General features: G+C 58.4%; 2 protein-coding genes across 3 annotated transcripts; one reads left to right on the top strand and one right to left on the bottom strand.

Annotated features, from left to right (window-relative positions):
* Positions 1–1,610: 1,610 nt before the first annotated feature.
* Positions 1,611–9,127, bottom strand: UBE2Q1 (ubiquitin conjugating enzyme E2 Q1). 2 transcript variants are annotated; one of them, XM_071726865.1, is made up of 12 exons: positions 9,045–9,127; positions 7,955–8,059; positions 7,665–7,715; positions 5,253–5,393; positions 4,682–4,766; positions 4,179–4,239; positions 3,550–3,640; positions 3,391–3,449; positions 3,001–3,049; positions 2,791–2,886; positions 2,630–2,696; positions 1,611–2,046 (listed from the first exon to the last, which is right to left on the bottom strand). In XM_071726865.1, the coding sequence occupies exons 2-12, from the start codon at positions 7,982–7,984 to the stop codon at positions 2,015–2,017; spliced, it is 762 nt and encodes a 253-aa protein (XP_071582966.1). In that variant the 5' UTR covers positions 7,985–8,059; positions 9,045–9,127; the 3' UTR covers positions 1,611–2,014. The 2 variants fall into 2 exon arrangements, with proteins under 2 accessions (XP_071582966.1, XP_071582965.1); XM_071726864.1 differs by lacking the exon at positions 9,045–9,127 and adding an exon at positions 8,224–8,247.
* An 812-nt stretch (positions 9,128–9,939) lies between these two features.
* On the top strand, positions 9,940–15,768 carry CHRNB2 (cholinergic receptor nicotinic beta 2 subunit). Its single transcript, XM_071726862.1, is given in 9 exon segments — positions 9,940–10,327; positions 12,128–12,272; positions 12,375–12,419; positions 13,213–13,236; positions 13,238–13,323; positions 13,430–13,484; positions 13,486–14,076; positions 14,078–14,407; positions 15,475–15,768. Coding segments are annotated over 9 exon segments (1,701 nt in total). The 5' UTR covers positions 9,940–10,073; the 3' UTR covers positions 15,646–15,768.
* The last annotated feature ends 1,611 nt before the right edge of the window (positions 15,769–17,379 follow it).

Genomic DNA, 17,379 nt, shown 5'->3' with positions numbered 1-17,379 from the left:
CCTGGCACAACTTGAGACCTCTTGTGCCCTCTTGTCTTGCTGAGAGTTGCCTGGGAAAAGAGCCCAACCCCCCCTGGCTCCAACCTCCTTTCAGGGAGTTGGAGAGAGTGATGAGGTCTCTCCTGAGCCTCCTCTTCTCCAGCCTCAACACCCCCAGCTCCCTCAGTCTCTCCTCACAGGATTTGTGCTGGATCCCTTCACCAGCCCAGTTGCCTCCTTTGGGCCTCAATCTCCTTCCTGAATTTTGGGGCCCAGAACTGGACACAGGACTCAAGCTGTGGCCTCCACAGGGGCAGAATCCCTTCCCTGGACCTGCTGGCCACACTCTTCCTCATCCAGGATGCCACTGGGATTCTTGGCCACACTGCTGGCTCCTCTTCAGCTTCCTGGCAATCCCAGGTCCCTTTCTGCCACTCTGTGCCCCATGGAGCTCCCCAGGGGGTTGTTGTGGCCAAAGTGCAGGACTTGGAATGTTGAACCTCATCCCGTTGGGGCTACACCTGACTCCAGCCAGGATCCAGGGAGTTGTAGAGAGTGATGAGGCCTCCCCTGAGCCTCCTCTTCTCCAGCCTCAACACCCCCAGCTCCCTCAGCCCTTCCTCACAGGAATTCTGCTGGATCCCTTCACAGCCTCCTTGCTCTTCTCTGGACCTGCTCCAGCACCTCAAGCTCCTTCCTGAGCTGAGGGGCCCAGAACTGGACACAGGACTCCAGGCTGGGGTAGGACCCCACTTGGTTTGGGGTAGAGGAGCAGAACCCAGAGCAAAGCTGCTCAGTGTTCCACCCCCTCTTCCAGGTCTTAAAAGCTGCCCTCAGTTCCCAAATCCTCCATAAAATCCCTCTCCTCCAGCATCTTTTTATTGCAAAGCTGGGAGCAGGACGAGGCCTGAGGAGGGAGCAGCTGCTGGGAGGAGATAATGGACTTCTGAGCCCCTTTGATTTTGTCAGAACTTTTTTTTTTATTCCAACACAGTGAGTTAATCCCCGTGCTCTGGCTTTGACACCAATGAGTCAGCTCTGCCCTCTTCGAGGACACAACCCCAGAGGACACCCTCAGCTCCTTCCAGCAGCCTCAAGGCAGAGCAGGGGGAATTCAAAACAGGGGGTGCAGCAACAGAGCACTGAGCAGAGCTGGAATGATGGCTTGGGGACAAAAAAAGTGAAAAAAACTCCAGAGAAGTCGCTGCAGGACCAAGTCCTGGGAGCAGGAGCAACCCCTCAGCCCCAGAACACCTGATGGATCTTTCCCTCTCCACTTCCTGAGGTGCCAAGTTGCAGTTTATCAAGGAAAAAAAAAAAAATCTGGTCTTGGTCTAGAGGAGAAAGTGGGCAGCACCCCTCCCACGTTGCCAGGAAAAAAAAAAGGAGTTTTTTTTCTTCTTTTTCCAAGGCAGCTGTTCCACATCTTCCTGTGCAGCTTGTCCAGGAGCTCCAGCTGGAAGAGGTTGGGGCCATTCCTGTGCCCCCACCAACACGAAGCCATCCCCAGGAGCAGGGTTGAAGTTGCAGTGTGGGCACAATTGGCTGCAGAAGGGGTTGGCAAGATTTACCCAGCAGCAGTTTGGAGGAAAAAAAAAAAAAAAAAAAAAAAAAAAATCAAGACCAGCATCTTCAAATTAACAAACTGTAATTTCTTTTTTTCTCCAAAGATACATTTTCCATACACATCCATCATACACTGTAACAAAAAAAAGCAGTGTACATGAAATAAGAAAATAAATTAAATCCATAGCATAGGTAAAGGAGGACGCTCTAGACTGGAGTAGAGTTGAAAGTTTCCAGCAATACAAGAGGCTCAAAAGTTTGTTTTAACAAGAATGCCTGCTAGCAAGGGTCCAGCAAGTGTTTTAGGTCAGTCCAACTGCTTAAACAGTTTTACTTAGAGTTTTTAATAGCCATTATTGTCCTGCAACAGGCAGAGCTGGGAGAACATCCTGGGAAAAAGCCAAGAGGCATCGTTGAGATCCAAGTAGAAGATCCTGAAGGTGATCAGGTTGGTCCTGCAGCACCCATGCTACCCATCCTCCTTGGGTGGTGTGTACCAGCCTGGAAAAAGGAGAGAGCTGTGAGGGACAAAGCTGCCCAGGAACACCAACCCCACACTGGGAAATGTCAGCCCCACGTTCTCCTGGATTCCCATGTTTTCCACCCTCCAGCTCATTCCCCAGCACCAGCAGGATAATGTCCTGTGGCTGTGGGAGCAGCTGGAGGAGCCCAGCACCCACCCACCCACCCACTGCAGCCACCAGCTGCCACTTCACCCCAGCTCTTCTCTGAGCTTGGGGTAGTAAAAACTCAACTTGGGGTTGAGTCAAGAGGATGAGGCCAATCTCTTTTCAGAGGTGCCCAGTAACAGGACAAGAAATAAAAGGTTGAAGCTGGAACATAGGAAATTCCACCTCAACACAAGGAGAAACTTCTTGACTGGGAGAGTGAGGGATCCCTGAGGCTGCCCAGAGAGGTTCTGGAGTTTCCTCTAGAGGCTTCCAAACCCCCCTGGATGTGTTCTGGGTGACCCTGCTGTGACAGGGGGGTTGAACTCCATGATCTCTGGAGCTCCCTTCCAACCCCTGACATTCCATGACTCAAGGAACTCATCAGGAATCTGGCTCTCTCCCCCAGCCCTTACCGTTCTTCTCGTGGATCTGAACCAGGGACTTGTAGGATTGCTGAGCTCTGGTCAGGCTGTACTGATTCTGCAAGGGAAGCCAGGCCACACATCAGCCACCTCCCCACCACACACCTTCCCTTTGGGTGCCCCCCATCCTCTTTCTCCACCCTTTTGCCCACCTTGTTGGCTCCAAACTGGACTCGTGCTTTCCCTTTCACCAGCGTCGCGCTGATCTGCATGATCACTGACTCGATGGAGTAGGCACTGCTCCAGCCCTGGGGGACAGAGAGCAGCAGGGTGAGTGAGGCCAGCACCCAAAGGACACCCCCTTCCTGTTCCCTGAACAGCCAAAAGGGAATTGGGAGCTCCACGGTGCAGCCAGCACCCACCTGCTTGGTGAGCAGCTCCATGCAGATGGCACCGCCACCCAGAACGTACCTGAGGGAGGAATGGGGGAGGGTTTGGTGAGAGATGGACACAGCCTCAACCCCCCCAGCTGCTCCAGAGACAAAAGGGTTTCCCCTTTTGAACAGAGCTCAAAAAAAAAAAAAAAAAAACCCAAAAAAAAACCCTCAACACAAAAATCAGAAAAAAAAAAAAAAAAAAGAGTTCACCCCCTTCCACCCTCCCCAGAATCTGTGGTTCCAGAAGAGCTCCTGCAAACTGGGGGCTGGGAGATAAAGGAACTGGGAGATAAAAGGGACTGGGAAGAATGAAGACTGCTGTAGGAAGCAGTGCTGGAGAGCTTGGCCAGCAGGGACAGGCAGGGGGTCACTTACCCCCCTGAGAGCACCGGGGACACGACCCTCACGAAGGGCGGATCGAAAGGAAAATTATCCTGGAATGAGAGAAGGGAAGTCAAGAGCTTGAGAAACCTCCTCCCTGCCGACCCTCTGAGATGGGAGGATCTGGAAGGAGGGGAACATGGGCTTCCTCACCTTAAAGGAGAAGTTGAGGAGGATGAAATCTGTTCCTTCTTTCTCTTTGAGGATCTGGAGATCGTTGTGCAAAGCGCTATCCTCGTCAACCCTGCCAAAAAAAAAAAAAACCAACCCCAGAGGGTGAGAAGTCAAGGTGGTGGCACCTCGAGTCAGCCACACTCACTGCCACCCACCCCAGGGCTACTGTACCTGCACACCCAGGTGGCCACGAGGGCCCTCGGGTTGTCACCCAGAGGGCAGGGACAGCCCGAGCTGTCACCCTTCTGCTCCTGGTTTGCAGAGAAGACCATCACACCCTTTTTGCCAGCTGCCAGCTTAAAAATAAAAGACTGCCTGGCCCAAGGAAAAGGCAGCACTGGTGTCTGGAGGGTGTGAAAGCTGAGGGGTTTGTCTGATGCAGCTCTTCCAGGACTCTAGGAACAGCAGAGAGTCTTACAGAGCCCTCTTTTCTCTGGAGATATCATCTCCCTTTTTTGATGTGGAGACAGCGAGCGAGCTGCCTGTGAGAGGCTGAATGAACCCCAGGCCTGCCAGGTGCTCCCCTGCCCTGTTCACTTCCCCTCTGGCTCTCAGGAGGCCATTTGGGTCCCTCCCACCACAGTTCCATGAGCCCAGGTGCCACCTACTTCAGGAGTTTGACGTTCCAATCGTACAGGCTGTCGTTCACCAGTTCAACTGCATAGTATCCTGCAAGGAGGAGAGGAGGGATGTCACCACAGGGAAGAGAAAACCAGGAGGGGGATCCAATCCCCTTGGCCCTGCAGCACCACCTCAGCCTGGCAAAGAAACCCCCCCAAAAAGCAGCACTTATCCAGAAGAACCTTCCTGAGGGCAGCAGTTTTCCCACTGCTCTTTCCTGAGCCCTTGGGCTCAGCAAAAAGAGCACCACAACCCTTAAAGCCAGACAATCCCCCCCCCCCCCAGCACATTCCTCACTTCCACCCCACACCAGCAGGGAAGGGATAAAGCAGAGTTAAGGGTGAGGCAGTTTTCCTCCCTCCTGACAGATCCTCTCCCTGGCTGAACATCTCTGAAGCCCACGAGGTGCCACCCAGAACGAGGAGGAAAACCCTGGCATGAAGAGCGGGGAAACTGCCCCCCTTTGGACCCCCCCCTGTGCAGTACTCACCCCCCTTGAAACTTGGTGATCTGTAAATATCCCTGAGCTCCTTCATTAGCCGGTCAGTGGCCTGCACAGACCCAGACACTGCACCCTGGAGGAATTTGGGAAGAGGGAAATCCCATCATTAGGCTGCACCCACCACGGTTGTTGCTCTACGAGGCCAACGCCTGAGCTGCAACTCCCACCCAGCTTCTAAACCACATCTCACTGTCTCTCTCACTGCTCCATCTTCCCCTCTCCCTCTCCAGCACCTTCCCCCACCCCAAAGCAGCAAAACCACCTCAGTGGCCTCTCAACTGCTGAAAAATCCCAGGAGTTCAAAACCCACCCCCTGCCAGGGCTCCAGAGGGAGCTGCAGCTCCTGGGAGCAGAGGGGAACCCCAGATTTTTCTGCCCCACCTCACACTGGGGCTTTGGGGCCACCTGAAGCCCAAATTTACTTCCTCCAGCTGCAGAGGCAGCTCAGGGACTTCTCTGCATTGGCCACTCCAGCCCCCCTGAGAGCCACCTCTGGCCAGGGACAGCCCCTTGGGTCCCTCAGCTTCCCCAAGCCTCCTGCCCACCAGGTGACACGTACATTTAAGTAATCTTGCCTCTGGTTCTTTTTGATTTTCTCTAAAATGGCCAGGTTTTCCTTCCCAATGCCTTCATCCTCAGTCTTTTTCCCATCTGCTGGCTCTTCCTCTTTCATCTCATAGTGGTCCAAGTCCTCTGTGTCCTGGGAAAGGGGAGAGAAGAGCTCAGAGAGGTCCCTAATTGCTCCTCCCCGCTCTCCAGGAGGATTCACTCACAACCCTCCCTCCCAAACCCTGATCTGAGGCACAAACAGAATCATAAAAACATCAAATCTGTCGAGTTGGAAGGGACCCATGAGGATCACTGAGGCCAACTCCTCTCCCTGGGCAGGGGATCACACCTGAGAGCATCTTCCAAATGCTTCCACACAGGTTTGGGGTTGAAACCACTTCCCTGGGGAGCTTCTTCCACTGCCCCCTGGGTGAAAAACTTTTTGCTGATAAATGAGGTGGAAGACACAAGGTCTGGGCAGGCTTAGCCCACACGTGCCCTGCCACCCTCCTGAGCCAAACCCAGCAGGGAAAGCAGCACACTTCCCTTTCCAGAATTCAACTGGGCTCACACAAGCTCTTTGTTCACTGGCTTCTCCCTTGCCAAGCCTCACACCAGGTTATAATTGGTCATTAATTCCTGGGACACCCCCCAAGGAACCCATGGAACCCACTGGCACCACTGGGTGGGACATTTTTCCCCTCAAAAAGAGGTGATGTTCCACTCTGTGGCCACAGAATGCTTTGGGTTGGAAGGGATCTTAAAGCTTCTTCCTAAAAGCACTTCCAACCCCCCTGCATGGGTCAGGACACCTTCCAGCAGCCCAGGTTGCTCCAAGCTCCATCCAAACTGGTCCAGAAGCTTTGTCCTGGTGTTTTCCTTCACTCAAGCACAGGTTTAGCCCCACACCACCATCTGCAACCCCCCAAAAAAATCCTCTAGCAGGGACCCTTTCCCTCACCCCCCCAGGATTCAGCTCCAAGGTAGGCAGAGCTCCAAGGTTGGGATTAAATCCTCTGAACAAACATTTCCTCCAGGGCTGCCTGATTGCTGCTGCTGCTATTCTGGAGGAGCAGCATTTTTGGAAGGGCTCGGCCATTTTTAGACTCTCACCCAAGAAGAACAAGATCCTGCAAGAAAATCCTTCGAGTGGGGATTAACCTGCATCACACAGCAGGGAGGGCACAGCTCTTCCCACACAGCCCAACAAATCCCATGAACTTTTGCTCCAAGCCAGGGCATCAATCCTGGCAGAAGAGGGAATGCTGAACTCCCCAGGATTTCTTTTCCAGGTCACAGGAAAGTGAGGACTCACACATTAAGGATGTGGGACAGGTTGGAGAAGGTCCAGAAAAGGGCAGCACTTGCCAGAAAACTGGGTTTGTTCAGGTTTGAGAAGAAAAGGCTTAGGGGTGACCTTATTACAATGTTCCAGTACTTAAGGGGCAGCTCCAAAGGAGATGGAGACTCCTGATTTCCATGGACAAGGGGCAATGGGCACAAGTTGCTCCTGGGGAGATTCACACTGAGCACAAGAGGAAAATTTTTCACTTTGAGGACAGTCAGACCTTGGAGTTGTTTCCCAGGGGAAGGGGTGGATTCCTGCACTTTGGAAAGTTCTGAGTCTCAGCTCCAGGGGGTGCTGAGCCATCTCACATCAACAATAATCCTACAAGGGTTGGAGCAGCTCCCTGAGGTCCCTTCCAAGCTGCCATCCCGGGATTCTCTGATCACAAATTTGCCCCCAGAGTTTTGCCCACAGCCACGGGAGGTTCTGTTGAAGCCTCAGTGGTTTGGTTTTTTGCTTTTTTTTTTTTTTTTTTTTCTTCCTTTCTCTCCAGGGGAGGGCCCTGGCAAAGGTCAACTTGGACTTAGCAAGTTATTAACTTGGTTTAAAACCCCAACGAGTGCTGCCAAGTGACCTGCCCCTAGGGTTGTGTGTGAGGAGCTGCAGCCTCCCTGCCTCTCACACCCCGGGGAGGAGCATGTGAGGCTTGGCTCCTCGGTCACCATGGAGATCCAGGGATTTATTCCACCCACTTCTCCAGAGCTCCAAACCACAAAACCCAACACCCTCAGCCTGTGGGTTTTGCAGCGTGACAGGCTCAGCCTGCAGTGCAGCATGGCTGCTGCTGCTGCTGCTCCTCAGACACACTCCACTCATCCTCCTCTCCGTGGGAATCCTGGGAATCCCAGTACCCCGGGAGGAATTTCAGGCTTCCAGAGCTCTGGAATAGGGAAATTGGCTGTGGGGGCTTCACTTCCAACTCCTCTGCATCCCCCCCCTCACCCTCTGGAGGCCACGGCTTCCCAGGTGGGAACACACCACTCCCACCCAGTGGGAAAATGCTGGGATCAATCCAACTTCTGGGCTCTTCCCAGATCCCAGCCCTGAGCCCTCCCTGTGCTCTTCCTCACTGACCTCTGGCATCTCCTCATCTTCCTCTTCTGAGGACACCTCTTCCTGCGTGCTCTGTGGGGACAAAAGCACAGAGGGGGCATCAGCTTCCTGGGAAAAAAAAAAAACTCTCCTGCCTCTCCAGGAGCTTTCTGAACAAAATTAAAGAGGAATTTTACCAACAGAGCCAAAAAGCTTCACAAGGAAACCCCCCCCCCCCACGGGTGGGAATCTGCCCTGCTCTTCCCACGGGAACCCTCCAGCAGATTCCAGGGAATTCCTTTTTGGTGAAGGAACTCCCAAAGCCTCCTCACCTGTTCTGCTGGCAGAGGTTGGTCCAACATTTCCACGTCTGGATGCTGGGGGAGGTTGTAGAGTTTGCAGAGGTCGGAAATGATTCTCTTCAGGTGCTGCAGCAGCTGCCAGGGAGCAGCCACGAGTCAGAGAAACCCCCCCCAGGCTGAGCCCCCCCCCCCTCTCCTGCAGCCCCTTCCCCTCCCTCCCACTGTCCCTGCTCCAAGACATCAGGAAAAGGAGGGAAAATCCCCCCCAGACTCAGCTTGCTGATCCCAAGCCCCCTCACCAGGGTGTTCCCTTTCCTCACTTCCACCAGGGGACAAAAATCCCCCCCCCCAAAGACTCAGCAGAATTCCAAGCTGATCCCAAGCCCCCTGCCCCCCCTCACCAGGATTTTCCCTTTCCTGACTTCCACCAGGGGATAAAAATCCCCCCCCAGGCTGAGCAGAATTCCAGGCTGATCCTTTTCCTCACTTCCACCAGGGGACAAAAATCCCCCCCCCCAAAGACTCAGCAGAATTCCAAGCTGATCCCAAGCCCCCTGCCCCCCCCTCACCAGGATTTTCCCTTTCCTGACTTCCACCAGGGGATAAAAATCCCACTCCCCCCCCCAGACTCAGCAGAATTCCAAGCTGATCCCTTTCCTGACTTCCACCAGGGGACAAAAATCCCACCCCCAAAGACTCAGCAGAATTCCAAGCTGATCCAGAGCCCCCCCCTCACCAAGGTTTCCCTGACTTCCACCAGGGGATAAAAATCCCAAACCCCCTCCCCCCCAGACTCAGCAGAATTCCAAGCTTATCCTGAGCCCCCTGCCCCCCCTCACCAGGAGTTTTCCCTTTCCTGACTTCCACCAGGGGATAAAAATCCCACACCCCCCCCCAGACTCAGCAGAATTCCAAGCTGATCCCTTTCCTGACTTCCACCAGGGGACAAAAATCCCCCCCCCAAAGACTCAGCAGAATTCCAAGCTGATCCCAAGCCCCCTGTCTCCCCCTCACCAGGATTTTCCCTTTCCTGACTTCCACCAGGGGATAAAAATCCCACACCCCCCCTCAGACTCAGCAGAATTCCAAGCTGATCCCAATCCCCCTGTCCCCCCCTCACCAGGGTGTTCCCTTTCCTGACTTCCACCAGCCTCTCCAGGATAGCTGCCAGGTTGGGATCATCTGATTCCACGGACCAGATAGGGGACTGCTGGGTAAGATTCCTGCAAAAAAGGGGAAAAAAATAAAAATAAAAATACGGGGGGGGCGTTGGGGGGGGGGGAATGAAACTTCCGCATCCACAGGGAAAGGCAAGACCAGGAGCTGCAGCCAGTCCCAAACCTCTTCCCAAAAGGGATCCCTGAGATCAATGGAATGGGAGCAACCCCCCCAAAACCCAACCAGGGCAAAATAATCCCTGCCCCCCCCCAAAAAAAAACCCCATGGCCCCCCCAGGATGGGCCAGGAACGGGACAACGGTGACGTTATGGCCGAGAAGGGGGTTCCGACAGCCCCGGGGACACTCCCGGGATTCCAGCTCTGGAAAATCCTCCCTGCTCCTGCCGGGAAGTGGGACCCCCAAATCAGAACCCACCCCAAGGGATGGGATCTGCACCCCCCCTAACCCAGAACCCCAGAAAGAACGATCCAGAGCAGCCCGTGATGGGCTCAGAACCGGGACCGGGAGACCGGGATCGGGATAGCGGGAACACCTCCAGGCATCACCGGGAATCCCACCCCAAAAAAAACCCGGGGGAACGGGAACCCGGGGCCACCCTGTGCGTCCCCCGGTGCTACCGGACCCGGCCCTCCCCAAGGTGAAGCTGCCCGGTACCGGGAACCCGGCGGAGCTCGGTGGCGGGGGGGGGGGGGGGAGTCCCGGGCCACACGAACGGCTCCCCCGGACCCTAACGGCATCGGGGCTCCGACGTCAGGCAGCCCACCCCGGGTTCTCCGAACCGGGTCCCGGTGTTCCGTCCCACCGGGGGGGTCCTCACCGTGATATTACAGTGGATGCGGACGGGTCCCGGCGGCGGTCCCCGGGAAGCGGAAGCACCGGCCCGAGCTCCGACCCCCGGGACGAACTCGCAGCTGATTTCGTCGGGACAGGCGCTGCCGATACGGAACCGCTCGTGGCCCCCGGTGGAAGATGGACTCGAGCAGCCGCAGCTCCCGCCTCAGGAGCCGCCCGGCGGGGGCGGCGGCGGCCGCCGCCACTTCGGTCCCGCTCCGTCCGGGTCCCCCCCCCGCCGCCGCCTGCGACCCCGCCGCCTCCTCCGCCCCCGCCCGCTGCATCTTCCCATGGAGGGAACCGCTCCGCCGCCGCCGCCGCCGCAGCCCCCGGAGCCGGCCCAAGATGGCGGCGGGACGGCCCCGCTCTCCGGAAGTGGACCCCTCCCGACGGTACCGGAAAAGGCGGAGCCTCCGCCCGCGGCGGAACCGGGCGGGACGGAGCCGGAAGTGACGGAAAAAAAGATTAAAAAAAATAATAAATTAAAAAAAAAAAAAAAAAAAAAAAAAAAAAAAGGGGGGGGGGGGGAAAGGGGAGGGGGGAAGGATGAGGATAAATAAAGGGGCGGAGCTTAACGGTCCTGCGCCCCGCCCCCCGGTTCCCGGGGTCACGTGGGGTCACGATGGGAACTTGGGGGGGGGGGGGGGGGGGGGGGTAGGGAACGGGTCGGGGGGTTTAGAGGGGTCTGAGCCCGGGGGTCCGGGGGGGGTCTGAGGGGTCTGGGGGGTCTGAGAAGTCTCTGAGCCCCCTGGGCGGGGGAGAGGGGGGGCTTAGAGGGGTCTGAGCTCGGGGGTCTGGGGGGATCTGAGGGGTCTGGGGGGTCTGAGAAGTCTCTGAGCCCGGGCGAGGAAGGGGGGGGGTCGGGAATGGGGTGTGGGGGGGGCTTAGAGGGGTCTGAGCCCGGTGGTCGGGGGGGTCTGGGGGGTCGGAGAAGTCCCTGAGCCCTGGGGGGTCTCAGCCCATGGGGGTCCGAAGGGAGCCTGGGGTGGGGGGTCTGGGGGGGCTCGGGGGTGTCTGGGGCTCTGAGGAGTTCCTGAGCTCAGGGGGGGGTCTTGGGGGGGTCCCTGAGTTCGAGGGATCCGGGGGTCTTGGGGGTTACTGAGAGGTCCCAGAGCGGGGCAGTGGGAGCTCAGCCCGATGGATCCGGGGCTCTCCTGGAGGTTCCGGGGGGGTCCCTGAGCCCGGAGGGTTCGGGGGGTCCGGCACCGGAGCTTTGTGTGTGTCGGGGCCCTGGAGCTGCCCCCATCGGATTCGGTTCGGTTCCGATCCCGTGGGTGGGCAGGGGCCGGAGCTCGGCGGAGCGGAGGGTTTGGGTCTCCCGGACCTCCCCCCCCCCTCCTCTTTGCGGGGCGGGGGTGGGGGCGGCCCCGGGGCCGGTGACGGCGGCGGTGACGGAGCGGGGAGTGCGGGGCGGCCCCGGCACAGCGCCCGGCACCGCCTCCCGCCCGGGGCCGCCCCGCCCGGGCCGCCGCCGCCGGCTCCAGCACCGCGGAGAGCGCGGGCAGCACCGGGGACAGCGGCGGGACCGGCCCCGGCCCGGCCCCGGCACCAGCCCGGCCGCGGTACCGGCAGCGGTACCGGCAGCGGGCCGCCCCCATGGCGCTGCTCCGCGTCCTCTGCCTCCTCGCCGCCCTCAGACGTAAGTGCCCCGGGCTGGAGGCGGGGAGCACCGGCACCGTTGTCGGTACCGAATTGGAGCCGGGGTGTCGACCCCGACGTGGAATCGGTACCGGCCCGCTGCGGTGCTTCCCGCTACTCCGGCCCGGTCCCTGGGGATTCTCCAGGTGCTCCCCACGCGGAACCGCCGGGCCCTGGGGGTCCGGTTCGCCGAACTGTTCTGGCGGGGCGGTACCGGGGGGGGGCAGGGGGTGGGCGAGGACAGGCCGGGGGCGGGTGGGACATGGGGGGCGAAGGGGGGGAAGGCGAGGGGGTGCCCAGGCAGAAGCAGACGGGGGGGACCGAGCTGCAGACCCCCACCCAGACCCACCCACAGCTGCCCCTTCCCAGGCACCAGCAGCCCCCCGGGACCCCCCCTTCACCACCCCCCCCATCACCCTCCATCTGTCAGGTCCAGACCCCTGGGGCAGGCAGGGGCTGAGGCCCGGGTGGGGGGGGATCCGGAGCCTCCCGGGGGGGGGCGAGGGGGGGTCCCTGAGCGTGCCGTGGGTCTGAGCCCCCCGGCACCTCCCCAGGGCCGTGGGCACGGACACGGAGGAGCGGCTGGTGGAATATCTGCTGGACCCCACCCGCTACAACAAACTGATCCGCCCGGCCACCAATGGCTCCCAGCTGGTGACCGTCCAGCTCATGGTGTCCCTGGCACAGCTCATCAGTGTGGTGAGTTCCCTGGGGCTCTGCTCCCCATCCCCCGGGGTGGGATAGGGGTCCTGCAGCCCCCCCCCCCCATCAACGAAGTAACCAACTCCGCTCTCCCCGCAGCACGAGAGGGAGCAGATCATGACCACCAACGTCTGGCTGACCCAGGTGGGAGCCATGGACTGCACCATGGCCCTGGGGACCCCCAGGCACCCTGCATTGAAACCCCCCCCCCCCCCAAAGGCACCCTGCCCAAGGACTCCCCAGGACCCTGCCCTGAGAACCCCCAGGCACCCTGCCATGCGACCCTTCCTGTTCACCCTTCCACAGGACCCCCCCAGGCACCCTGCCCCAGGACCCCCCAAGCACCCTACATTGAGACCCCCATGTCCATCTTTCCTGGGACCCCCGGGCACCCTGCCCCAGGGCCACCCATATCCCTCCTTCCTTGGGAGCCCCCAGGCACCCTGCCCCAAGACCCCCCAAGCACCCTACCCAGGACCACCCATATCCATCCTTCCTTGGGACCCCCAGACACCTTGCCCCAAGACCCCCAAGCACCCTACATTGAGACCCCCCATGTCCATCTTTCCTTGGGACCTGGGCACCCTGGCCCAAGACCCCCCAAGCACCCTGCCCCAAGACCCCCATATCCATCCTTCCTTGGGACCCCCCAGGCACCCTACCCAGGACCATCCATATCCATCCTTCTTTGGGACCCCCCAAGCACCCTGCCCCAAGACCCCCCAGGCACCCTACCCAGGACCCCCTAAGCCCACCCTTCCCAGACCTCCTCAGGACGCTGTCCCGGGACCCCTCAGGCACCCTGCCCTGCAACCCCCCCCACATCCACCCTACCCTGGGACCCTCCAGACACCTTTCCCCGGGACACCCTGCATCCACCCTGCCCTGGGACCCCACACAGCCCGTGTGGAATCCCCCTGACCCTTCCTGCCCTCAGGAGTGGGAGGATTATCGTCTCACACTGGAAGCCGGAGGACTTTGACAACATGAAGAAGGTCCGACTGCCCTCCAAGCACATCTGGCTGCCCGACGTGGTGCTCTACAACAAGTAGGTGATTTTTTTGTTTGTTTGTTTTTTTGTTTTTTTTTTTTTGGCAAAGGGGTGGGGGGAAGCAATCCCACCGCCTGACGCTGCACCCCTTCCCCACCCCCAGCGCCGACGGGATGTACGAGGTCTCCTTCTACTCCAACGCCGTCATCTCCTACGACGGGGAGCATCTTCTGGCTGCCTCCTGCCATCTACAAGAGCGCCTGCAAGATCGAGGTGAAGCACTTCCCCTTCGACCAGCAGAACTGCACCATGAAATTCCGTTCCTGGACCTACGACCGCACCGAGATCGATTTGGTGCTGAAGAGCGAGGTGGCCAGCCTGGACGACTTCACGCCCAGCGGCGAGTGGGACATCGTGGCGCTGCCGGGCCGGCGCAACGAGAACCCTGACGACTCCACCTACGTGGACATCACCTACGACTTCATCATCCGCCGCAAACCCCTCTTCTACACCATCAACCTCATCATCCCCTGCATCCTCATCACCTCCCTGGCCATCCTCGTCTTCTACCTCCCCTCCGACTGCGGCGAGAAGATGACCCTCTGCATCTCTGTCCTCCTGGCCCTCACCGTCTTCCTGCTCCTCATCTCCAAGATCGTGCCGCCCACCTCGCTGGACGTGCCGCTGGTGGGCAAGTACCTCATGTTCACCATGGTGCTGGTGACCTTCTCCATCGTCACCAGCGTCTGCGTCCTCAACGTCCACCACCGCTCGCCCACCACCCACACCATGCCCCCCTGGGTCCGCACCCCTCTTCCTCCACAAGCTCCCGGCGCTGCTCTTCATGAAGCAGCCGCGACAGAACTGTGCCCGGCAGCGCCTGCGACAGCGCCGGCACAACCAGGACCGCGCCGCCGCCGCCGCCACCCGCCGCCCTTTTCCTCCGAGGGGGGTCCCCGGCTCTGCGCCTGCTACGCCGCCCACCCCGGGGCCTCCAAAGTCGAGGGGCTCAACGGGTACCAGGAGAGGCCGGGCCAGGGGGCGACCCCCGCGCCCCCCTGCGCCTGCGGGGGTGGGGGAGGCGGTGGATGGGGTGCGGTTCATCGCCGACCACATGCGCAGCGAGGACGACGACCAAAGCGTGAGACGGGGAGGGCAGGGAGTGGGGGGTTGGGTGGAGGGGGGGGTTTGGGGGAGTGGAGGGTGTGGGGAGGGCTTGGGGGAGGGTGGATTTGGGGGGAAGTGGGTTGAGGGGGATGGGGTGTGGGGGGTAGGGAGGGGTGGGGGGTGTGGGGTAGGGGGGCAGATAGGGCTGGGGGGTACAGACAGGGCTGTGGGTGCAGGCAGGGCTGGGGGGTGCAGGTAGGGCTGGGGGGTGTGGAATAGGGGGGCAGATAGGATTGGGGGTGCAGGCTGGGCTGGGGGGTGCAGGTAGGGCTGGGGGATGTGGGGTAGGGGGGCAGATAGGGCTGGGGGGTGCAGGTAGAGTTGGGGGGTGTGAAATAGGGGTGCAGGCAGGGCTGGGGGGTGCAGGCTGGGCTGGGGGGTACAGGTATGGCTTTGGGGTGTGGAATAGGGGGGCAGATAGGGTTGGGGGGTACAGGCTGGGCTGTGGGGTGCAGGTAGGGCTGGGGGTGTGGAATAGGGGTGCAGGCAGGGTTGGGGGGTACAGGTAGGGCTGGGGGGTGTGGAATAGGGGTGCAGGTAGGGTTGGGGGGTGCAGGTAGGGCTGGGGGGGGCTGCAGAGCATGTCCCTGCTGCAGCACAGGATGGGATGTGCATGAGCACCAAGAAGGGCCCTGCCCTGCAGCCACCAGAACCCCCCCCAGCTCCCAGAGCCCCCCCAAAATCCCCCACCCGGGCAGGAGGAGTCCCAGCCCTGCAGCTCCATCCTGCAAGGGGTGGGCGCTGACCCTACAGATTTATTTTTTTTTTCTTTTTGGCGGTGCATCCCCGGGCAGGGCTGCAGGACCGGGGGCTGCTGCTTCCCCTCTCCCCCCCCCCAACTCAGCCCACGGGGGGGGTGATGAGTTTCCACGGGCTCAGCGTGGGACAGAGCCCCGGGGTGGGGGACAGGGGGACGGGGGGGTTTGCGGTGCTGAAGGAGCAGAGTGGGGGCTCCGCGGAGCTGGGGGGTGGAACCTCCCCCGAGTGGGGCGGTACCGGAGGTCCCGGTCTGACCCGATGTCCCCTCCCCGTCCCGCGTAGGTGAGCGAGGACTGGAAATACGTGGCCATGGTCATCGATCGCCTCTTCTTGTGGATTTTCGTCTTCGTCTGTGTCTTTGGCACCGTGGGCATGTTCCTCCAGCCCCTCTTCCAGAATTACACCACCAACTCCCTGCTGCAGCTCGGCCAGGGCACCCCCACCTCCAAATAGCACCCACCCACCCACCCGGGGATAGGGAGGGACCCCCAACCCCCCCCCCCCCCCCCTTTCTGGGGATTTGGGTGCTTGGGTTCCGGGGCGGGCACTGCAAAACCAATAAATACTCACAGAGGACGGGATTGGGTTCCACTTGGTGTTTTATCAGCTTGGGGAAGGGGCTGGAGCCAAGGGTGGGGGGGGTTATGGGGGTGGGGGGTTTTTTTTTGGTTCTCTGGGACCCAAGCCAGGGAGGAATTGGGTCTGGAAGAGGAAAAAAAGCTCTGAGGGAGGATTGATGCTCCCTACTCCTTCCCAGGATTTGTTCAACGCATCCCCAAGCAACCAGGAAGGAGCCCCCAGCCCCTGCGGGACCCCCTCAAGCAGCCCGGGGGCTCCAGAGCTGCTGCGAGGAGGAGGAGGAGGAGGAGGAGGAGGAGGGGGATGGGGGCTGCTCCGGCTCCTCCTCGAGGTGAGCACATGGCCCAGGCAGGAGGGTCCTATTTTTAGGTTCTACCTGCAGGCAGGGCCAGGGCAGTGAGTGCTGGAGGCTGCTCCGAGCTCCCAGGCTGGAGCCAGGAGGCTGATTGTGCTTGGGAAAAAGGAAAAAAAAAAAAAAAAAAGGGAGGAAAAGAAAAAAGGAAAAAAAAAAGGGGAAAAAAAGGAAAAAAAAAGGAAAAAAAAAAGGAAAAAAAAAAAAAAGGAAAAAAAAAGGAAAAAAAAAAGGAAAAAAAAAAGGAAAAAAAAGGAAAAAAAAAGGAAAAAAAAAGAAAAAAAAAGGAAAAAAAAGGAAAAAAAAGGAAAAAAAAAGGAAAAAAAAGAAGGAAAAAAAAGGAAAAAAAAGGAAAAAAAAAAGAAGGAAAAAAAAGGAAAAAAAAAGGAAAAAAAAGGGAAAAAAAAGGAAAAAAAAAAGGAAAAAAAAAAGGAAAAAAAAAGGAAAAAAAAAGGAAAAAAAAAGGAAAAAAAAAGGAAAAAAAGGGGGGGAAAAAAAGGGGGGGAAAAAAGGGGGGAAAAAAGGGGAAAAGGGGGAAAAAAGGGGGAAAAAAAGGGGAAAAAAGGGGGAAAAAAAGGGGGAAAAAAGGTGGGAAAAAAGGGGGAAAAACAGGGGAAAAAAGAGGAAAAAAGGGGGAAAAAAGGGGGAAAAAAGGGGGAAAAAAGGGGGAAAAAAAAAGGAAAAAGCAAAAAAACCAAAAAGAAGGGTAAAGAAGGGGAAAAGGGGAAAAGGGGAAAAGGGAAAAGGGGGGAAAAGGGGAAAAGGGGAAAAGGGGAAAAAGGAAAAAAGAAAAAAAAGGGGGAAAAAAGGGGAAAAAAAGGGGGAAAAAAGGGGGAAAAAGGGGGAAAAAGGGGGAAAAAGGGGGAAAAAGGGGGAAAAAGGGGGGAAAAAGGGGGGAAAAAGGGGGGAAAAAGGGGGAAAAAAGGGGGAAAAAAGGGGGGAAAAACAGGATAAAAAAAAAAAAAAAAAAAAAAAAGGAAATTTAACCCCCAACCACCTCCTCAGGTGGGAGCAGCCCCGTCGGACCCCACCGTGGTACCGGTCCGGCTGCTCTGCCCCTGCAGGCAGGAATTGGCCTCATTAAGGAAAATTGAAATGGAGATTTTTCTATAAATACCACTAAATCCTCCCAGCTGGGGAGGGGGGGGGCAGTGGCAGAACTGAGCCCGGGGAAGCTGCACGCGAGAAATTCCATTTAAATCCCAGCACTTCACCCGGCTGGAGAAATCCTGAACTGCTCCTGCACCTCCCCCCCC

Source organism: Heliangelus exortis, chromosome 27, assembly GCF_036169615.1.
Source record: "Heliangelus exortis chromosome 27, bHelExo1.hap1, whole genome shotgun sequence".
In the NCBI taxonomy this organism is placed as follows: Eukaryota; Metazoa; Chordata; class Aves; order Apodiformes; family Trochilidae; genus Heliangelus; species Heliangelus exortis.
Note: the sequence above shows the minus strand (reverse complement) of the source record. Positions and strands in the feature narration are given on the sequence as shown.